General features: G+C 40.8%; 1 protein-coding gene across 1 annotated transcript in view; it reads left to right on the top strand.

Moving 5' to 3' along the window:
- The window catches only part of LOC132816760 (elongation of very long chain fatty acids protein 6-like), a 110990-nt gene that overhangs the window by 56470 nt on the left and 29978 nt on the right, over positions 1-24542 (top strand). The window contains exon 2 of the mRNA XM_060826684.1: positions 15399-15530. Coding sequence (XP_060682667.1) covers positions 15399-15530 — 132 coding nt within the window. The remainder of the gene's footprint in view (positions 1-15398; positions 15531-24542) is intronic.

Here is a 24542-nt window from a genome sequence, read left to right on the forward strand (position 1 = left end):
TCTTTAATGGCCTACCCAAGTGTTGAGAAGTTTTTAACAACTTAAAGTATGCGGCACGGTGGCACAGTGGTTAGCACTGCTGCCTCACAGCGCCAGGGACCTGGGTTCAATTCCCGCCTCAGGTGACTGACTGTGTGGAGTTTGCACGTTCTCCCCGTGTCTGCGTGGGTTTCCTCCGGGTGCTCCGGTTTCTTCCCACAGTCCAAAGATGTGCGGGTCAGGTGAATTGGCCATGCTAAATTGCCCCTAGTGTTAGGTAAGGGGTATATGTAGGGGTATGGGTGGGTTGCGCTTCGGCGGGTCGGTGTGGACTTGTTGGGCCGAAGGGCCTGTTTCCACACTAAGTAATCTAATCTAATAAACTTAAGTGAAGGAATTCTAGAGTTCAGGAAGTATATCTGCTAATGGTATTGGGCTAATGAGAAGAGGTGAGAATTAGAGGAATACTGAGATTTTGAAGAGCATGAGAAAGTGACAACTATGTGGAAATAAATTGAGATATGAATTTTAAAATTGAAGCATTGGCAGACAGGGAGCCAGTTTAGATCAGCAAGCACAAGATTGATTGCCGAAAGGGATTTGATGCAATTTTGGCTATAATAGGAATTTTGAATGAGCTGAGGTTTATGCTGGGTGGAAATTAGGGAAACTAACTAGGAAATCATTTGGAATAGTTGAGTTTGGAAGTAAAAGAAAGTATGACAGTTTGTTTGTTTCAGAAGCAGGTGGTCTGTGGCAGGGGTAGAGGCAATTAATTTTTCATCTATTAGCCACTGACCTTCAATGTTGATGGACTGACTGTCATTTCTGTTCATTGAAACCTGGAGTAGCTATAGTTTTTCATCATGAGCACATACTGAGCATCTTGACTGGACAAATCCCCATTGAGTGTGGTCCCACTCTAATCCGTGCTTTACTGTGTCCCCCCCATGTTTTGTCAACCCCCTACACAGATATCCTATCTCTCCCAACTGAATCTTTCAATCCCAGACTTTGATAAATCAGTGATCTCCTTTGTCACCCCACCCCCCCTTTTCACCTTGGTTTCTATGGACAGATGTGATGAGTAAGAAGAGAGCCCGCTGTGTTGAGCAGCTTAACATGAATGAGCAATTCATGAACCCCTGACTGGTGGCTGTACATTTCCATGACTGCATTAGCATTATTGGATGCTTTGCAGTCACAGGACTGTCTGTGACCCAATTCCAGGAAACATGGACCATCTGACCAAGAACTCCTCGACAGGATGACTGACTGATACCAAACCAAAGGATCAGTCACAGAGGTTACTCTTGACTTACTGTCCCAGAATTCCCTGATTGACCGGTGTCTCCATTGACTTTGAGGATTATTTCCCTAAGACTTTGAGACATGGCTGCTTGCTGTGGCACGTGGTAAGCGGTGTGAGATTGATGTGGCATTTTGCAAGATGTCTGTTCCATTGACTGAAGATTCTGACCAGCAAGGCAAGGTACTTGTTTGTGCGATTGTGCCAATTGACCGGACCAGGTAAGCATGCTGTGAGCATGCAGGTAGGTGCTAAGTGAGTGAGCAAGTGAGCAGCTAAGAGACTTGGCATGGTTCAGTCTGTGAGCTGGGTGCCTGGCTCTGTATGCAAGCTGTCCTTGCAGCATTCTTTCCATGTTTGTTGCTGGTATGTCCTGCAAAGTAAGTCAGTGCTTCCTAAGCAGCCTACAAATATATCACAGAGATGGCATGATGGCTGTGAGGGGTTGGTAATAGTCAGATCCAATGCCTATGTACAAGATGTGTGGGGTTGGTGCTCGTGAATCATGCACTGAGCTTGTTTGAGGCTAAGCAACATGGAAACTATTTACAATCAGTGGTAAGCTTAAGTTATCAGATACCTGTTCTGATTTTCACGTTGAGATTTCTTGACTTCTGGTTTGTTTGGTGCGCTTGATAAATTAGGAATTTGAATATTGATGAGGTCACTTGGGCTGTTAATAGGCATTTAATGAGCATTAGTTTTCCTTAATTGGCACCTTGCCTGAGTGTTCTGCAACAGGGATAAAATGTTGAACAAGATGCTTCCAACATAGGTTCAGTCTACAAAATGGATGATGAGGCCTGCGACATTCTTCTCTGACATTGGCAATCAGTTACATTAATCTATTGATACAGTTCCTTATGTTCAGACAAATGTGCACAGTTTGAAGTTGCTTTCGACATGCGTTTCTAGCTTCTTCTCTTCACCTGTTTACTGACAGTTTGAATTACTTAAAACTGAAAGCAAATGGTGTATTGTTGAATTTTTAAATCACAACAGTAATAATTGCACGTACTGAGTCTAAATACAGTGGTGAGGAAAGCTGACAAATGAACCTTTTCAGTTGATGTGAAAGCTGCATTTTCAATTAAAGTTAGAGTTGAAATATGAACTTGTCAGTTATTTTCACAGATGCTGACTGCCCACTGTTTTTCAAACACGTTTTGCTTTTGTTGCTCTTGACTATATTTTAAAGGACCAGTAGAGCTTCATAGGTTTATGAAACACTCTAAGATCAAGAATAACTAGACTTTACTGCATATTGCAAATGTTTGAGCTAAATGCACTATACATATTCCATCTAAAAAAGGGCACAGTGTCTTGTAGAAGCAGCGGTGTTCTTCTTAGTCACCTAGAAAGATCAATACTACCTTTTCCAGGGAAGTCCAGTGAATCTAATGCCAATCGGGCATTGATAAGGCCACGGAGTGCCTTCACCTGAAGGCAGATGTTCTGTCCTGAGAACTGCAGCCAATCAGAGGCTCTGTAACACCATGGAATATGTCGAGGCTGCTATTGGGAAAACCACCCAGGATTGCACAGAAAATTAACAGACAATGAATTTTGGGCAGGGTATGTGGATAGTTTCTGGAGTAAGGGTCATGCGAAAAGATAATTTTGGAAGCCAAGATAAGGTGGGAGGTGTTTGGTGGATGTCAGTGGATGACCCCAGGCTGCATGTGCAGATTCTCAATCAGGTACTTCATGGACAAGATGACCTGCCTGGCATGTCAAATGATGACGAGCCCATTTGCAGCTGGATTAATCTTAAGTGGTGGTAGGTTGAATCTTTTGAGTGGGCTTTGGTTGGCCACTTAAGGCCTCCATTGGCAGTTGGGTAGGAAGGACAAGTATGAATTTTCCTGCTCCACTTTGAATTCTACTGATGGGAACGCAGTGGGGTTTGGGTAAAGCACTGCCCTACCTGAGTAGATGAACAATTTATTTTAAAGTTGCCTGATGGCTGAATATTGAACAAAGCATAGGATAATCTCTCTAACTTCAAATAATACAATTTTTTTTTGTCTGCCAGATGGGACGGCAGTGCTTCTATTTAATCTCTCTTCAAAAATATATCTCCTCCATTAGTGAATGGCTCCTGTAGTGTCAGCTTAGGTCAGGAATCAGCAATAATTTTTTACCTAAAGTGCTGTCTTTTGAAATACAAACTGCTGGGTGCCACAAAATGACAAATTGGCACTTCTAAAACAGATTAAGAACAAATGCCAACTGTGTCTAATTTATGACCTCCGCTATATTAGAGACAATAATATTGATTAGTGATTGTAATAAGGTCAGCCAGGTGGACCTGAGAATGAGTTCCCAGATTGAGGCTGTTAATCTGGCTGACAGATGAAGAGGACTGTTATACATTCTGACATTTTGTTCAGCTCCCTCAGAACCAGCTCTCAATGTTAAGGACTTATCACCTGTAAATAAAGGATGAAGTGGTAATGGGATACTAGCCCCTCTGGAGTTATTTCATTGGCAACAAGAGGAAAACATGCTCCTGAAGAAACCCTTTGATTTAGGGTAAGTATTTCTGGCCATTATTTGAGATGCTTGTGTTTGACTCTGCTGTCAAAGACTGGGACTAGTGTGGGGAAAGAATGCATTATTTTTTCTAGGCAAATGACATTAGGGCAGGTGAAAAGCAGTGCATAATTCCCCTGACAGCTTGTGGACCTGCAACTTTTTCGGTGATTAGGAGCTTAACTTTACCTGAGACACGAGGCTAAAACCTTTCAAGAGTTGACTGATTTAGTTAAGGAATATTGCACCCCAAGCCACTTTTAATTCTGAGATATTGTTGTTTTTACTTGTCAATTCGAGATCCAAGGGAATCCGTATCGGGACTAGGTTACGGTGGCTGGCAGAGGTATGTGACTTTGGTTTAACCCTTAATGAGATGCTGAGACATCATTAGATATGTGAAATTAATTATGTAACAGTGCAAAGGTGAAGCTCAAATGGACTTCAAACATGCACGATAGCTATCTTTATCATTGGAAAATGTGGCAAGTGGAACATACTTGTTGCACGCTATTCCGATGAGTGACTGAGCTTGGAGAACACCACTTGAGTGGAGACAATTAAATAGCTAAACTCAGCATGTATCCTTAACTGAATGATTCCGTCAACTCACAGTAAAGCCTCAAAACAAAGCCAAACTTTGGCTAAACTGTTAAAATTTTCTTTAAGATCTGGGCCAGCAAGCCACTATGAGGACTCGACAACAAAAGAGTCATACTAGGTCTAAATTAAGTAAGAGAACTCATAGGCCGGTATCTAGGAGGAAGCACGCTCTGGAAAGTCCACGTGCATCTGGATTGGAGAAGTTAAGTTGCTTAGCAACAATCAAATCAGAACCACACAAAATAAATGTGTGGTTAAATGGTCACACTGTTCCAATAGAGGTTGATACCGGTGCAGTCATTTCAGTCAGAAAACCAGTCTTTAACAAAATCTTTAGGTTTGCGCAAGAACTCAGCAGACTGAGAACCTACACTGGGGAACCTTTTACAGATTAAGAGTCAACTTGGGTTCCCATCTCTTAAGAGAACAGCTGGTTCAGTCACCAGTGATTGTAATAAAAGCTCGGGCCCATGCTTGATGGGGTGAAATTGGTTGAGAAAGATTCACCTAGATTGACTGAACATTTTTCAATTAGAAAATGGCTGCCTGAGTGAATTAAATATATGGATGTTCCTCAGGAATGTGTAGGGACTATCAGAGGAGCCAAGTTCACCTTGCATGTCGACCAGAAAGCAATTCTACAATTCAGCAAGGCATGCCTAATGTCATTTGCTTTATGGGCAAAAGTAGAGACAACAATCAGAAGGCTGGAAAGTGAATGAATCAGCAAACTATTCCAGTTTACAGAATGGGCACCACCAGTCGTACTGATTGTAAAGCTCAATGGGAAAATCACTCTTTGCAGCTGGATAAATACCAAATCCCTTGTACAGAGGACTTATGTGCAAAGCTGGCAGTTGGGCTGTCCTTCACAAAGCTCGGCATGAGCCGTGCATATTTGCAATTGTATTCAGAAGAAGATTCTCAGAAGTATTCTACAATTAATACCCATAAGGGTTTGTACCAATATATGAGAGTGTCATTTGGGGTATTGTCAACCATTTTTCAGTAGACGATGGAGAATGTTTTGCTAGGTCTACCCTAGGTCGTCATTTATCTGGATGACCTGCTAATAACAGGGAAGACCAATAAGGAGCACTTGGAGAACTTGGACATAGCACTTGGATGTGTTTGTCTCAAGCAGGTGTGCGCCTAAGGAAGAAATATATGTTCCTCGGGTTAATTGGGCTACAGACAACAAGAATGGGTTACACACATTGGAAGATAACATGAGAGTGATCAAAAGTGCCACAGCTCCCATATCTTTACTGGGAGCTTAAGGCTGGTGAATTATGAAAAGTTCAGACATAACCTGGCCTCCATCCTGGCACCTTTTGCATCAACTTCTCAATGAGGTCAGCTTTGTAAATAGTCGCATAGCCAAGCCACAGCTTTCAGGGAAGTGACGAAACAGTTATCGTCCTGTTTTGTGCACTGATTCCAAGCAAGACCTGTGATGCCCCTCTGTGTGGCGTTGGGGTAGTATTAGCTCATAGCCTAATGGAGAGGAGCACTGAATGGTATATGCATCCAGGACTTCGGCTAATGCGGCATGTAAATATACCCAGATAGAGAAGGAAGGTTTGGCAGTCATATTTAGGGTCAAGAAGTTCCACTAATACGTTTTTACAGATGTTGGTTTGTAATAATAACCGACCACAAACCCTTACATGCCTACTCAGGACAAGACTCTGCCACCCATCGATTCAGGCTAGATTCAATGGTAGGCTCTGATACTAATTGCATATGATTGCAAGTTGGAACACCATCTGGGAGGCCAAGTAGCAAATTTGGATGGCGGATCCAGCACCAGCGGTACCACCACTGGAAGAGTCTGTAATAGTTTTAAATTTTCTGGACACACTTCCAGTAATAGCTGACAATAGCAGACTTTAGGCTCAAAGTTCCCCGGTCCTGGCAAAGCCGAAACACTGATGGGGATGGGGAAACCAAAGCATGGTCACAATGCAAATTCAAACCTTTTTGAACCTGAAGTGACCAGATCACAGTAGATGACGGCATATTATTATTAGAAGCAGAGTGATTGTCCCGAGCAAAGGTTACCACTGGATACACCGTCAACTCCACTGAATTCATCCACGGTTCTTCAAAATGAAGATGTTGGCAAGAATTTGTCTGGTGGCCTGGTTTGGATACAGACAGCTGTGTTGGTGGGATTCTGCTTAGGGTGCCAACTAGGACAAAAGTTACTGCCAGCAGCTCCTCCACATCCATGGGAATGGTGCATATTGATTACACATCGACTACATAGATCCTTTCAAGTACTCAGTCTTATTCATTGTAAGTGCCCATTCAAAGTGGTTGGATGTGCAAAGAATTGTCAAACATGGTAGCGATGATAGAAAAACTGTGCAATACAAGGACTCCCATAATTGGTGGTCACAGATAATGGGCCATCATTTACCAGATGGCATATTCCTGCCCCTAATTCTTATGCTGTTTTTTCCACATTGCAGAAATGAAAGAACAAATTAGACCAAGTGAAAGATTACTTGATGTATCTCTTCCATGGTAAAGACACAATCTTTGTGCAGAGTTTAAAAAGAGATTTACATCCCAGGTCACCCCCAACAAAATCAAAAGCCTTTTACAAATTCTTATGTGATTATCTGATTCCCAAATTTTTGAAACAAATGCTTTATAATAATGGAAAATTTACAAAGAAATTATAATTTGAAGAACTGTGTTAAGTATTATCGCAATTGTTTAATATTTCCCATATTCTATACCACATTTAAGTGATTACTAAATGAAGTTCTGAAAATCTATCTAAAAATACTTCAGTTTATATTTTGTTTTATTGGATCATTAAATTATACAAGCAGAAGTAGGCTACTCAGTTCAGCGACCTTGCCTCACAATTCAATCAGATTATGGCTGATGTGATAATTTTCAACACCACTTTGCAGCCTTTTCTGCATTTCCCTTGATTCCCTTACTGATTTAAAAATCTATCTCTGCCTTTAATATACTTAATGAACTAAGTTCTACAGTCCTCTGCAGTAAAGAATTCCACAGTTTCACTACCATCTGAGAGAGAGAATTCTTCTTCAACTGTTTCTTAACTGAGAAACCTGTTATTCTGAGATTATGTCCTCTGGTTCTAGACTTTCCCACAAGCTCTCCACACCCTCCTTGTCAAGCCCCCTAAGAATCAGTTTCAATAAGAAACAGTAAGGTTGTCCCTCGTTCTTCTAAGATTCAATGAGTTATGGAATCCCTACATTGTGAAAAGAGGCCATTTTGCCTTTCAAGTCTGCACTAACCCTCTGACGAGTATCCCACTCAGACACAGCCCCCATCCTATCCCCATGACTGCATTTACCATGGCTAATCCATCTTGTCTGCATATCCCTGGACACTATGGAGCAATTTAGCATAATCAATCCAGCTAACCTGTACATCTTTGTGACTTCATTGGTCTATGGGAGGAAACTGGAGCATGCGGCAGCAACACACAGGCGTGGAGAACACACAAAATCCACACAGACTGTCACCCATGCTGGAGTCAAACCTGGGTCCCTGGTGCTGTGAGGCCGCAATGCTAACCACTGAGCCACTGTGCCACAACATGAAAGCTAGCTGCTAGATTTTGTAAGTTTCAACAGCTTTGGGACTTTATGGTTATAAAGGGTGTTAGATAAAATAAAATTGATCTGGAATTTACAAAATAATTTTCAAATGTAAAAATAAAGGCCCTTTGATATAGACCTTTCCATCTCTCTATTGAATGGAAGGACATCTGAGAAATATTGTTAGCACTATATTTCCTTTGTTCTGGTCATGATTTGTTGAAGGTCACATTGTAACTTGTAGGCTTGACAGCCATTAACTGCTGATAATGGTATTTATTTGTACACTCCTTTATGGGCTACCTCCCACTGAGCAAATATTTGCAGTTAATGTTAAATTAAGTTTCAAGATGTACAATTAAAACCAGTTCATTGGTTACCATAAGTACAGCTTGTTGAAGTTTTATCAGTGGTATTGTGATTTTCTTGCTTACATGTGTTGGAGAGTTTACGGGAATCTGATCAGGGATAAAAATAAAAGAGTCTGGGCAAAGATGAAGAGGTGGATGACTCTGGGTAGTTGAGGGATATGGGCAGTTTATACTGGGGAGGATGAAACCAGACTAGTAACTGGAAATGGAGGGGTGCTAAATATGGGGGCGCGGGTAGCATTTGGGCAGGAACGGGAACTGATGTCCTAGGTGGAATATCTGCTCATGCGGCTGAGAAGGGTTTAAACTAAAACAGCAGTGGATGTTTTATACAGGGAGACAGAAGAGAGGGAAACAATGGGCAAACACAAAACACAGAATAAGAAGAAATAAGAAAAATGATAGGCAGAGAATTCAAGGATAGGAATCGAACAGGGACACAGCATAAAATAATGCAAACAGGATTACAAATGATGAAAGAATGAACCTTTCAACCACGTGTTTTAATGCAATGAGAATTTGCAATAAAGTGGATAAATTAATTGCACAAATGACATAAAAAAGTACAATATTGGGATGTGGAGATGTGGCTGCAGGGTGACCAGAGATATGAACTAAATGTCCACTTTTTAGGAAGGACTAACAAAAAGGAAATGAGGTAGCATTGATGGTTAATAAGGACATTTAACACAGCAGTGAATGTTAGTTTGGTGGAGGTGTAATCAGTATGGTCGAAAAACCAAGCGGCAATAAATTGTAATGGAGAATGTGCATGTGCATCAACTCACCCAAAATATAGTGGTAATATTGGGAAAGCCATGAAACATGGAATTGAAGACACTCGCGATAAAGATACAAGTGTGTGCCTTTTAATTTGCATATAGATGGCAAAAATCTAAATTTAACAATGCTGTAGAAGAATTCCTAGAGTATGCAAAGATGGTTTTGTGGATCAATACATTAAGAAACCAATGACAGAACTGGCCATTTGTAGACCAGTTATTCTTTCCTATGACACAACAATTGACAATCTAGCTGTGGAAGGCTCCTTGAGAAGAGTGATAAATTAATAAAATTCTTCATTAAAGTGGTATAATTAATTCTGAGAATAGGGTCCTGAATTTAATTAAGGGGAGGTGCAATAGAATGAGGTGTCAGCTCATCTGGTAAATTGAGCAACATTGCTTAAAGGGATGATGTGGGTAGACAATGCAAAATATTTAAAGAGCGCATGGAGGAACAGCAACAATTGTTCATTCCTATCTGGCTCAAAAGTAAAACAGGAAAGGTGGCCTGGTCTTGACTAGCATGCAAAGTAAAGGATAGTAATAGATCCAAGGAAGTGGCATGGTAATTTGCCAAACAAAAAGGAAACAGATTTGAGGATTGGAAGTGGTTTAGATTTCAGCAAAGCAGGACAAAGGGATTGATTGCAAGGGGGGACAATAGAGTATGCTTAGGGGAGAAACATACATTCTGACCGTACAAGCTTCCATAGGTATATGAAGAGAAGATTTTTGAAGACAAATCTACAGTCCCCTACAGTCAGAAACATGGGAAATTAGAATAGGAAACAGATTAAATACATAGGTTCTGCCTTCACAAAGGACAACGCAAATAACATCCCAAACATGTAGGTGACCATGCGGTCGAGTGAGAATGAGGGACTGAAGTAGCGAAATTGTGTTGGGGAACTCGATAGGATTCAAGGTTGATTAAATTCCCCAGGGCTCGATAATTCTAAAGTACTTAAGGAAGTGGTCCTAGAGATGGTGGATGCATTGGTGGCCATCTTCCAAAATTCTGTAAATTCCAGAACAGTTCTTATGGATTGAAAAACAACTAATGTACATAGAACATAGAAGGATACAGCGCAGTACAGGCCCTTCGGCCCTCGATGTTGCGCCGACCGAATCCTACCTAACCTATACTAGCCCAATAACTTCCAAATGCCTATCCAATGCCCGCTTAAATGACCATAAAGAAGGAATGTAATTTCTCAAATTAAAACAGGAGCTTGCAAGAAAATAAAATTGTAGGCTGCTTAGTCTGGTAAAGAACTAGACCCCATTATAAAAATATTAAAGCAGAACACTTATAAATTCATGACAAGATTAAACAGAGTGAGCATTGCTTTATTAAAGGGTAATCAAGTTTTACAAATTTACTGGAATTGTTTTTGAGAATTTGCCTAGTAGAGATAAATGAGGCGGAAGCCAGTAGGTGTGGTTTTCTTGGACTTTCAAAAGGCTTTCAGTAAGGTCCCACATAAGAGTTTAGGATGTAAAGTTAAAGGTGTATGGGATTGTGGTAGTGTACTGACATGGACAGCAAACTGGTTGGCAAATGGGAAACTGACAAGTGATGAACGAGGTACAGTTAGTAAGTTTGCAGATGACACCAAAATTGGAGGTGTAGTGGACAGTGAAGAGGGTTACCTCAGATTACAACATAATCTTAACCAGATGGGCCAATGGGCAGAGAAATGGCAGATGGAGTTTAATTCAGATAAATGCAAGGTGCTGCATTCTGGGAAAGCAAATCTTAGCATGTCTTATATACTTAATGGTAAGGTCCTAGGGAGTGTTGCTGAACAAAGAGACCTTGCAGTGCAGGTTCATAGCTCCTTGCAAATGGAGTCACAGGTAGATAAGATAGTGAAGGCGGCGTTTGGTATGCTTTCTTTTTATTGGTCAGAGTATTGAGTACAGGGGTTGGAAAGTCATGTTGCGGCTGTACAGGTCATTGGTTAGGCCACTGTTGGAATATTGCATACAAATCTGGTCTCCTTCCTATCGGAAAGATGTTGTGAAACTTGAAAGGGTCCAGAAAAAATTTACAAGCATGTTGCCAGGTTGGAAGATTTGAGCTATAGGGAGAGGCTGAACACGCTGGGGCCGTTTTCCCTGGAGTGTCTGAGGGGTGACCTTCAAAATTGAGGGTAAATAGGCAGTCTTTTCCCTGGGGTCAGCGAGTCCACAAGTAGAGGGCATAGGTTTAGGGTTTGAGGGGAAAGATGTAAGAGACCTAGGGACACCGTTTTTACACCGAGGCTGGTACGTGTATGGAATGAGCTGCCAGAGGAAGTGGTGGAGGCTGGTACAATTACAACATTTAAGAAGCATTTGGATGGGTATATGAACAGGATGGGTGTGGAGGGATATGGGTTGGGTTCTGGCATGTGGGACTAGATTGGGTTGGAATATCTGGTTGGCATGAATGGGTTGGACCGAAGGCTCTGTTTCCATGTTGTACATCTCTATGACTCTATATGGTGACTAGTGGGGTACTACAGGATTCAGTGCTTGGGCCCCAGCCTCATAGTACCAGGGTCCGAGGTTCAATTCCAGCCTCTGATGACTGTCTGTGTGGTTTGCACTTTCTCCCCGTGTCTGCTTGGGCTTCCTTCTGGTGCTCCGGTTTCCTCCCACAGTCCAAAGATGTGCAGATCAAGTGAATTGGCCATGCTAAATTGTCCATAGTGCTAGGTCCATTAGTCAGAGGCAAATGGGTCTGGGTGGGTTACTCTTCAGAGGGTTGGTATGGACTGGTTGGGCAGAAGGGCCTGTTTCCATACTGCAGGGAATCTAATCTATTCACAATATTTAGTGATGATTTAGACAAGCGAACTAAATGTAATATCTGCGTGTGACTAAAAGCTGGGTGAGAGGAATGATGCAGTGCTGCTTCTGTGAGATTCGGACCCATTGAGTAAGCAATGCATGGCAGATATTGCAATGCGTTGTAATGTAGATAAATGTGAGGTTTTCCACCTTGGGAGCAAAATCAGGAAGGCAGATTATTATCTGAATGGTGATTTAGATTAGGAAAGTGGGAGGTGCACTAAGACCTGGCTGTCGTTGGACACTAGTCACTGAAAGTAAGCACACAGGATCAACAGGTGATGAAGAAAGCATGTGGTATGTTGACCTTCATAATGAGGGTTTGAGAACAGCAGCAAGGATATCTTGCCATTGTACTGGGCCTGAGTGAGACCACATTAGATTAGATTAGATTCCCTACAGTGTGGAAACATGCCCTTCAGCCCAACAAGTCCACACCGACCTTGCGAATAGCAACCCACCTAGACCCATTCCCCTACACCTAACACTGCGAGCAATTTAGCATGGCCAATTCCCCTAACCTGCACATCCTTGGATTGTGGGAGGAAACCGGAGCACCCGAAGGAAACCCAGAGTGTTTTGCATAGTTTAGATCCTACTTTCCTGAGGGAAATGGTCTAGTATTGCAAGGAGTGTGATGAATGTTTACCAAACTGCATGGTTGGACTGATGTACAAAGAAAGACCCAATTCATTTTTAAGACTACATATTCACTGGAGCCTAGAGAAAAGAGTGAGGAATCTCCTAGAAACCTAGAGAGCCCCTAACAGGACTAGACAGGATAAATGCAGGAGGGATGTTTCTGATGACTGGAGAGCTCAGAACCAAGGATCATAGTTCAAATGGAGAGACAGACAGAGAACTAGTGGTGGTTTAACCAGAGGGTTACCATGCTTCAGGTAAGGGAGAGTTTGAGAAGGAGTGTCCTTCTTGGTAATCTCAGCCAGTGTGGAAATTGTTTGCATTACTCTGCTTTACAAATGAGCCATCTAGCTAACTAAGCTAACCGATTTTCCATGTCACCGTTTAAAGACAGGTAGACTACATAGGGCTGAGATGGGAAATTTCTTCACCCAGAAAAAATTGAATAATGTCAAAATGTTGAATGTTTTCACAAAGGAGTTAGCCATAATGTAGTTATTAGGGCTAAAGGGATCAAAGGCAATGGGGAACAAGCGGAAACAGGTTATTGAGGTGGATGATCAGCTGTGATGATATTGAATAGTGGAGCAGTCTCAAAGAGCTGAATAGCGTACTCATGCTCCTATTTTCTATGTATCTAAAACCTCCCTTCAGTAGCACCCCACCACAAAAACATAGACACGCAAGCACCAATCTAAAACTCTAGCTTCAATGATCTAGCTAGCACCCTTCAGGCCTGCTCCCCAGATTAGTATGCCTGTATCGAAGACTGACTCTGTCAATTTTAGGAAGTGCGATAGAAATGCCTCAGAAATGGTTCTTATGGCAATGTTCCTCTATATTTCGCCCTGATATTGTAGCTTTCAGATTTTACAACAATAAAACTTCTTGTACCAGAATGACAACCTTTAGAATAATGCTTTTAAATTAGCAAGTTGTGTAAGTATCTTTTTTAGAAAAGTATGAAAATTTTATAATTTGTACTATGTTGTTTCCAATGTAAACAGAGTCTTAAACTAGACAATTTTTGTGAAGTGGTGCAATGTGCAATTTATCGGCAAGGAAACTGCATCAGTTCCATTGAGTTGACTATGATCGACTTTTGTTTGAAATTTGATTATTGATAAATGGAGCACAAAGTATGAAACGTTAAACCATGCACCAGTGACGACAGCAGCTCCTTGTGTGTATTCCTATATTAATTAAAATACCGGGGGATTCAATGCTACGCTGTTTTTGTACATCTGCCTACATAAATTTAAGCTTTTAGTATCTGAGGTGGGGCATTTGCCTTTGGATGAAAAAATACAGGTAAATTGTAGCTTGAAAGCATGACTGATCCAGCATACCTAATGGTCTCCAGTAATTTTGCTATTTTTTTAAAAAAGGTGTTTAATCATTGTGTATGTACGACAATGTGATTTTGAATAAAGCCTGCTGATTGTATTAAAATCTGCTGAATAATGGAGTTACATTATTTATCTGTAACTTATATACAGTTGAATAATACTGCCAGATTGTTAGGTTTTGCAACTTCCCACTGAGGCTTTGAACATACATCCCCAGGTTACTTATGCTCAGCTACAGCAATTAGTCACCATATTCATGTACCACTATCCTGCCGAAAATCTCCAGTATCACAAATTTCAAGACTGTCCTTCTGAATCTGAGCTTGTAGCATGACTTGCGCCAAGAGTAGGATCTTTCCAGACCCCAAACGATCTGGGCCCTGGCCAGAAAGTTGGAAAAATAGGTTGAGATTGACAATCAGATTCTTGATGACGAGCAAGCTATCTGATTTTTCTAATCAATTTCTGACTGACAAAATTAGAATCTTGCTAATGATTGGCAATAGGTCTGCATGCATTAGTATGCCAAGGAGGCTTTGAGAGGAAAGCTGGAACTCGATTGTGTAGAGGCAACATATTTGGATACAAGGGGTTAATAATTATTAAGGAGGTATCGCAACATATGGGGGGTTGGAGAGAGATAATAGACATGGGATTGAAAGGGGTATTGTACGAGGGTGGGTCATCAGCAGTCACCCTGCTTCTGATGAGGTGAAGGAAGGGTATCAAAGAAAACAATGCTTTACTGTGTCTGGCATGATTAATTTGATATTTCTCAGATTTGGGATGAAGTCTGAAGATGAACAGTCAAATAAATGAGTTGGTTTGGAATTTGGGGAAGATCAAAGGCACTGAGGTTGACTGGGAAGTATACTAAGAAGGGAATATGAAATTTCGGGTTGCCTAAACTAAGAAGCTGACTGTCATTCACTGCATGAAGCATGACCACCTTTTTCTTTCAGAGGAATTAGCAAGTGCAGTATGGAGGTGAAGGTAGTTGCCACCTCACCTTGAGATGGCAGGGTAAAGGTTTCATTCTATGAAGATGCAGGCTTATCAAGTATCTACAGATTGGTAGCCTAAGAGCATCCAGTATATTTACATGTGGACAATGATATATCATTGTCATTTATATTGCGTGTTTAAAAAAAATGTTCACAGATGACAACAATTTTTACTTTGGATAGTGAAGATTGCAATCTGTCCTCAGTACAATACAACTTTTGAAATTGCCTTTTTTGCACTAAGTTGAGTAATGAGGCATGTACAGTTTGTTTTAAGTCAGGGATCTTTTGAGGGTATATTGGTATTTATAGGCAAAGGATGTTTAAGCTCTGCTGTTTCAACCTGTTTCTTGTAAGTGCACTAACAGCAATTGTTTGTGTTATTTTCAGGAAAAAGTCTTTCTTGTATTCAGCTCTGTACGCAGCATTTATATTTGGTGGTCGTCACTTGATGAAACAGCGGGCAAAGTTTGAGTTGAGGAAGCCCTTGGTGGTGTGGTCACTGAGCCTTGCACTCTTCAGGTAAGAGTCACTTCCTTTCCTCTTGTTTAATGACATTGAGAGGCATTTCCCATTGATATTGTATGCACGAATGAGAATTTTAATGATCTTTAAATTCACTGTTCAGTTGTCATAAAGCAATACCAATTCTCGCCTTAATTGCTTTTCATTGTATACAACAATGTATTGATATTGTTAGCTGCTTTTATTTTCTTCATATTATTTTGTATTGACTGTCATCTGTTGAAAGCACTTTTTGCCACTTTGATTTTGCAATGATGTTTGCAATACTTTGTTTTATAGTATTCTGTAAAAATAACAAGATTACTTGCCTTATTAATGAAGAGACCCAAAGTTTTACTTATCACAATATCAATTAATTTAACTGACATATCGTTATGGTTCTCTTTTAAGTGATCTCACTCTTTTCTTACGAAATAGCTTTAGATGGCAGTGAGCTACTTTTTCCTCAATTTTCAATGCATTTGAATCAAGGGTATTGCTCTCTGCTTTGTATATTGAACATTCTTGTTCAGGACCTCGTCTTTGCGAACTTAAATATGAGCAAAAATGCTGCAGATGTTGGAAATCTGAAATAAAAACCAAATACTGGGAAAATGCAGCAGGTATCTTTGGAAAGAGATTCTTAAATTTATTGAAATTTTGACTATAAGAAGTGCTACATTCTCACTATTTAGTATTAGGATTTAAACATTTGGAGTGATCTTTGTCCCAAAACAGACGTCTCAAAATGTGTAGCTTGTGTGGCCAGAGGATTAATTGTGCACTTCGGAACATAAAAAGTTAGGGTCAGAAGTAGGCCAGTTGACCTTTCATGCCTGTTGCGCCATCAATAAGATCATGTCTGGTTGGTTTGCTTCAACTTCCACATCCCATCTAAGCTGATAAACCCTGATTCCCTTGCCTAACAAGAATTTATCTACGCCTTAAAAATATTCAACATTTTGAATATAGGAAGTGAAGGCACCTCCAATGCCTTCTGAGGCCAAGGGTTTCAAAGTTGCACAATCAACACTTTCTTAAAAGAAAAGCTAGTACTTTATACTAAAAGGTCAACTCCTAATTTTAAAGTGGTGCTCCCCTGTACTCGCCTACAAAAGGAAATATTCTTGTCTCTCCATCTATATTCATCTTGTCAAAACTGATAGACTTCAATCAATTCGCCACTCGGCTCATCTAAACAGCAATGGAAACGAAAGGAATCTGTTCGGCACAACATCGTGGGCTGAAGAGCCTGTTCTGTGCTGTACTGTTCTATGTTCTAACCTTTCCTCCATAACAGTCAATTCTTTCTAGATATCTGATAATCCTCCGCTCATGTCCTTTCAATGCATTTACATCCTCTAAATAAGAACATGGCACACAGTGCTGGAGTTGCATTTTCTCCTATGCCCTGCATAACTGAAGGATAACATTCTTTTATGTTCGCTGCCTTGCAATAATTCCATTGGCATTCTTGATTCTTTGCTGTACTTGCATACTGTTTTTTTGTGACTCACGCACTATTATACCTAGATCATTCTGCTTCTCAGGTACATTGATGACATTTTCTTCCTCCGGACCCATAGCGAGGAGTCACTGATAAAACTACACAGTGACATCAACAAGTTTCATCCCACCATCAAACTCAGCATGGACTACTCTCGACTGTCTGTCTCATTCTTGAACGCGTGCGTCTCCATCAAGGACGGACACCTCAGCACCACGCTCTACCGCAAACCCACAGACAACCTCCCAATGCTACACTTCTCCAGCTTCCATCCAAAACATATTAAAACAGCCATTCCCCATGGACAAGTTCTACGCATACACCGGATCTGCTAAGATGAGGAGGAACGTGACGGACACCTGGGAGCACTCAAAGATGCCCTCACAAGAGCATCATACCCCATTCAACTCATCGACCGCCAGTTCCGACGTGCCACAGCAAGGAACCGTAATGACCTCCTCAGGAGACAGACACGTGCTGCAACTGACAGGGTACCCTTCATTGTTCAGTACTTCTCAGGGGCTGAAAAATTACACCATGTTCTTTGTGACCTGCAACACACTATCAATGAGGATGAGCACCTCACCAAGACCTTCCCCACACCACCACTACTTGCCTTTAAACAATCGCCAAACCTCAAACAGATCATTGTTCGTAGCAAACTGCCCGGCTCTCAGGACAACTCCATACAACCCTGTCACAGTGGACGCTGCAAGACGTGTCAGATTGTGGACATAGATACCTCTATTACACGTGGGAACACCTCCCATCTTGTACATGGCAGATACTCATGTGATTCAGCCAACGTTGTCTATTTTATACGTTGCAGGCAAGGATGCCCGGAGGCATGGTACATTGGGGAACCGAGCAAAGGCTACAACAACGGATGAATGGACACTGCACAACAATCAACAGACAGGAGGGTTCCCTCCCAGTTGGGGAACACTTCAGTGGTCCAGGACATTCAGCCTTGGACCTTCGGGTGACCATCCTCCAAGGTGGACTTTGGGACATGCAGCAGAGGAAAGTGGTTGAGCAGAGGCTGATAGCTAAGTTCGGTACCCATAGGGAGGGCCTCAACCGGGATCTTGGGTTCATGTCGCATTACAGGTGATCACCATTGCACTATATATACACACAGACACAGACACAGACACAGACACAGACACAGACACACACACACTCTCTCACATACACACAGACACAGGTACACACAGACGCACACACAGACACCCACACACACTCCCACACTCACACATGCACCCCCACGCAGAATTAAGACACTTTGCACCCACTACGCACGCGCACATTTCTCACATTCACAACCCCCACCCCAGACAGATAGACACCCACAGACAAAGACCCACGTGCACACATACATTTTGTGTGTTGAATTTGTATTGTAGAGTTATATTGCAATTTGCTTAAAAACTGCATGCATTCATGTAGAACTGAGCTCAAAAACTGCAGAATCAATCTAAATATCAGGTCATAGACAGAGAACACAGGGGGCTAACACCTTCAAAATATTGTTTAGCTATCACCATTGTTAGCAGCTAACCCGAGAATGCAACTTTAAAAAGAAGGGTTTTGTGATTTACACATGAAAGAAGTGAAACTATCCCTGTATTCTAACAGATGAAAGGCTTAACAGACAATCAATTTTTCAATGTATAATTTCAGTTACATCACACTGCAAATTTTTGCTATAAATTCTATGTTACGATCGAGCCCTCCATAATCACCTGATGAAGGAGCGTCGCTCCGAAAGCTAGTGTGCTTCCAATTAAACCTGTTGGACTATAACCTGGTATTGTGTGATTTTTAACTTTGTACACCCCAGTCCAACACCAGCATCTCCAAATCATGCTTTTTTAAAATCTTACTGCTTCACATTTTTTCACATTATATGCCATACATCAGATTTATTTTTTGCCCATTCATTCTACCTATCTATATCAGTCTGCAACCACCTTATGTACACTTCACAACATAATTTCCTACCTCTGCAAATTTACTTACCATGCTTTCTCTTCCCTCATCTAAATCATTGATATAAATCATGAAAAGCTGAGGCCCAACATAGACTCCTGAGGACTCTTCTTGTCACATCTTATCAATCAGAAAAAGGCTCTCTTATGTGAACAGTTTTCTGCTAGCCAGGTAATTTTCTGTCTACACTGATATGTCAACCCCGACACTTTTTGCAATAACAATTGACATGGCATCTTGTTAAATGTTTTCTGAAATTCAAGTACAGTCCACTTATGGGCTTCTCTTTATCCACAGCACTTGTTACTCCTACAAAGCGCTCCAATAAATTTTGTGAAGCATGACTTCCCCTTCTCAAGACCATCCTTCTTTCCAATTACCTTAAGATTAAGTGCTGACCTCTAACTTTACTAATGATTGATTCTTACATGTTCCCCATAACAGATGTCAAGCAAATAGGCCTATAGTTTCTGATCTTCTGCCTCCCACCCTTGAACATAGCAGATATTGTCTACTTATAAGTCTGATGTAACCTTTCCAGAATCTATTGAAAATCTGGAAAAAAAATGTTTCACTTGTTCGAGTTGCTCAAAAAATGTTGCTTCTGTCTTGCAACTTTAGATAAGAGATGAGAGACAACAAAATCTTATGACCTTCTGAAAATATCAAGCTTTATTAAATAGATTTGTAACTATTTCTATTTTAAACTAAGTACTATGCCACTAGTAGTAGTATTATTTTAGAAAACCTTTCCAGTTTTTATTTACTTCGGAGTTTATTGATTCAGATTGCCATCCCTGATCTCCAAAGTGGTTTGCTTGGTTTGCAGCAATTTTCAAACACTGCTTTTAAAAAGATTCAATGCTACATGTTGATGTTATATTGAACTCATAGCACAATGAATAATTACTACTTATGCTGTTCCCCAGTAATCATTATTAACCAATAGGGGTAATTACTGACTGTTATATTTGGCATAAATTATCATTTAGTGGAATTTTGGAAGCAAAGGATAATACACCTGTTATTTAATTTTTACCCATTTGTTTTAATGGGTGAGAAGCCAAGTAAGCTGTGTAGTCTTCCTATTCTGATCTACATGCGTATGATGCAATTCTTCTATATTAGGAATGCAAAAACAGAAGCTTTTATTGAAGAGTGCTGTTCATTCTCTAAATGATATCATATAACAAATCCCACTTTGACATTGGTATATCAGTTTATTTTATTTCCTCATAGTCGCTTTGAAAGATCATCCAAATGCCATTTAAGTTTCAATGCTAACAAACCCCCAGGCCAATAGTTGAAGTTCCAGTTAAAACAAAGGAGAGATATTGCTTTAGATGCTTGAACTATTCCATCCTGTGTCTAAACCAAAGAGTGAGAAATTCCTATGCACAACTGTTGACCAGGAAGGTCCCTGTCTCGTGGTGGTATGTGGGGACAGTCCTAAAATTGATCTCTGTGACTGCAGGCTTGAAAGGGAGTGGAGAGGAAGGAAGGAAGGAATTAGCCAGGACTCTGACTGCTCACAGTCAGTGCAGTGAGTGGGTACATGAGAGTGTCCTGCAAGCAGAGTCCAGGGATTGTCTGCGATGGTCCCCATGTTAATAAGCTAACTCTTAAGTGAAGTAATTCCACTCGTTTGGTATTGGAAAGCCAAGCAAACCACCTCCAAGAGTGCAGTTGAATGCCAGCTGAAGGTATCAAGGAGTGGTGTTGAAACTGAGGGGAGATGATGGTCTAGTGCTAGACTATTAAAATAAAATAAAGGATTCCTTATAATCTAAAATCTACATTTCCCCAAATCTTTCTATCTTGGCCTTGAACATACTTAATGACTCAGCCTGGACACACCTTTGCAGTAAAGAATTCTGCTGAGGTTTGGCATAAAGAGTTTAATTTGGAAAATGTGAGGTATTGCATTTTTTGTAATACAAACAAGGACAGGACTTATACGATTAGTGGTAAGGCCCTGGGTTGTGTTTTGGAACAGAGAGACCTAGGGGTTCCGTTACGTAACTCTTTGAAGTTTACATCACCTTTATAGAAGGTAGTTAAGAAGGTGTTTAGCACACTTGCCTTCATTGCTCAGAGCTTTGAGTCTAGTAGTTGGGACATCATATTGAGGTTGTACAGGGCATAGGTGAGGCCACTTTTGAAGTGTTGTGTACACCATACTATAGGAAAGATGTAATAAAATTAGCAAGAGTTCAGAAAACGTTTACTGGGATGTTGCTGGGAATGGAGGGTTTGAGATATAAAAATAGGCTGGGATTTCTTCACTGGTTGAGGGCTGATCGTTTTGAGGTTTATAAGATCGTGAAGGGCATAAATAAGGTGAATGACCAGGGATCTTTTCCCTCTAGGTGAGGGAGTTCAAAACTAGGGGGCATCTGTTTTTAAATTGAGAGAAGCTACAGTTTAAAAAGTACATGAGCAACATCTTGACACGGAGTACAGTTACAACATTTGAAAGACATTTGGATAATACATGAATAGGAAAAGTTTTGAAGGATGTGGGCCAAGTGCAGGCAGGTGGTTGACCTGGACTGGTTAGTCTCAAGGGTTTGTTGCCATGCTGTATGACACTGACTGTATTTGCAAAGCTGCATATACTCCGGGTGACAAGGAAGTATATCAGCATAAGTCAGTTAAATGTGGAAGGGAGATGCAAAAGGCAGATTATTACAGTTGGCAATCAAGTGTACTTAAGAGCTATTATTCTGCCCTGACTCTTCCTATTGCTTATAACTGAATCTTTAGAATTAGAATTAGAATCCCTACCGTGTGGAAACAGGCCTACCGCCCAACAAACCCACACCTATCCTCTGAAGAGTTTCCCACCCAGGCGCATTACCCTACATTTTCCCCTGATTAATGCATCTCACCTACACAGCCCTGAACACTAAGGGCAATTTAACTTGGCCAATTCGCCTAACTTGCACATCTTTGGACAGTGGGAGGAAACCAGAGCATCTGGAGGAAACCCACACAGACACAGGGAGAACAAGCAAACTCCACACAGACAGTCGCTCTAGGCTGAAATCGAACCCGAGTCCCTGGTGCTGAGAGGCAGCAGTGTTAACCACTGAGCCACTGTGCCGCCCGTGTATATATTCTTTCAAATCACAAAGATTATTGTTCTATTATTCTGTTTTCTTTGATAATTTTCTATGAAGAAAGTAGTGATTTTAATGTTTTTGATAAACTTTGCAGCGTCACATTTATAAAAGTCCCTGTACTACTACATTCCCCAAACCACAGGAATCACTATCTTGTTCACTGGTTCTGGAAAATAAATGCAAAAAGCTGTTTTGATATGTTGTAGTTGGTGGACAGTGCTCCCATGGTCTCCCTACTGTTCCTACATTGCATAAATTCCCAGGTCCTTGCCATTGAAGTATCAATCATTATGCTAGCTTATTAATAGTTATGTTCAGGTTTTCTCTCTTTTTTTTCTGAAAAGATTTAAGACATTAACAGCTGTTGTCTGTCAATCACTAACTTCCAGTTATTGATCTAGAATTTGCTTGCAAGTGCCTCTAAAGGTGTAATACTCATTACTGGAAAATGAAAGAAAATCTAGCAAATTGCAGATAGATAAAAGGAATGGTGTGAATAACAAATTTTTTTTGCAATTTATGTTACTAAACTTTCAAATATGAATTGTACTATCAATTTCCTGGTGAATTCCAAAAAATTGGTAGGTGGCCTGCATGAATGTAAATTTAAGCCTTCTGCTGATGAGTTAGGACTGGAGTTCCACTCAACCGTTCTGACTCAAGGGGGATGGAATCTCATTTTTGCATATTGTAAAATTTTTATTAGAGATATTTTTCTCATTTTTTAAATCTGTTTCTCTCCTCATTTCTATTCCTTTACTAGTTTGTTGCAAATTCACCCTATTTCTTTTATCGTTCAGTTTCTTTCTCAATCTTTTTGATTTAATCGATTAAAGAGACGGTTCATCGGTCCCATTGATCACCATAGTCTCAGATACTGTGTTCCTCTCATTGCTTGAAGTGGCAATTAATAATGAAACAATTTCAAGTGTCTTTTGAGCTGAAGTGTGAGTAGGAAATTTTCATCTCTTGAAGCATCCTGCAAGGCAACCTTCAGCAACTTCTGGCCATAATATATCCCCAATGATTCCAAAGCGACGCTTATATTCAAGGGAAAGGAATAATTGGAGAGAGAATAGGGCCCCTCAATGACCAAAGTGGACATGTATGTCTAGAACCACAGGAGATGGGTGAAGTCCTCAGTGAATATTTCTCCTCTGAGTTTACAGTGGACAAAGATATGAAGACTTGGGGAAGTTAGTGGTCATGTCTTGGGGACAGTCCATATCAAGTTTAGAGGGAGGTGTTGGACATATTAGAAGGTGTGCAGGTGGATAAATCTGGTTCTGACCAGATATATCCAAGAACACTGCAAGAGGCTAGAGAAGTAGTTGCAGGGGCTTTAGCTGATATTTTTGCATCATCATTAGCCACCGGTGAGGTCCCGGAAGACTAGAGGGTAGTGAATGTTGTGCCTTATTCAAGAAAGGCTGCAAAGAAAAAACTGTACACCAGTAAGCCAGTTACTTGAGAAGATTCTGAGATGAGATATACATGCATTTGGAAAAAGTGTTTGATTAGGAGTAGTCAGCATGGCTTTGTGCTTGGGAGATCATATGTGACAAATTTGTTAAGAGTTTTTTGAAGTGGCTAGGAAGGTTGATGAAGGCAGGGCTGTAGGCATAGAATGTATGGATTTCAGTAAGGCCTTTGATCAGGTTCTACATAGTAGGCTGCTCTGGAAGGCAAGATTGTGTGGAATCCAGGGGGAGCTGTCAAATTGCTGTCCCGTTTCCCTATCCCCATATCAGTTGAAGCAAACATTGAGACACAGTATGGCTTTGCCTTCATCTTCTTTCCAGGTCCGGAGAGAGTGAACGATTGCCCATGTGCACAGAGACATGAGTTCTTTGCCTTCTCTCGAACAACAGATTCTTGAGGAATTATATAGTCACTTACAGGTAACAGCATCCGAATATAGTAACATCTATATTGATTAGGTGACTGTTACTATCGGTGAGCATCAACAGTAAAACTTAAGCCATCTGGCATTACACAATATATGCCTGTCATCTTGTTAACTGACATGATACAGTGGATGTTCTTTTACGTCATTAAACAACTACCTTTGCCTTGTTTACTGCAAGTTCTTATATGGTCAAAGTTGTGCTAGCTGAGCCTTTGTCATGCAATTCAAAACTTAACTCTTTCTGTACCTGCTCATACCTTATACATATTCTCCTTTGGATACACAATTGGTTTGATGGTAGGAAGCTGAGGGTAATACTGGAAGGTTGCTTGTGAAACTGGAGGCGTGTGACTATTGGTGTGCCTCAGAAGTCGGTGCTGATCCATTACTATCTGTTATCTATATTAATGGTTTAAATGAGAATGTACAAGACATGATTAGAAAGTTTGCAGATGACACCAAAATAGGTGGTATCAGAAATTGTAGCAGGAGTTTAT

This window comes from Hemiscyllium ocellatum, chromosome 1, assembly GCF_020745735.1.
Source record: "Hemiscyllium ocellatum isolate sHemOce1 chromosome 1, sHemOce1.pat.X.cur, whole genome shotgun sequence".
In the NCBI taxonomy this organism is placed as follows: domain Eukaryota; kingdom Metazoa; phylum Chordata; class Chondrichthyes; order Orectolobiformes; family Hemiscylliidae; genus Hemiscyllium; species Hemiscyllium ocellatum.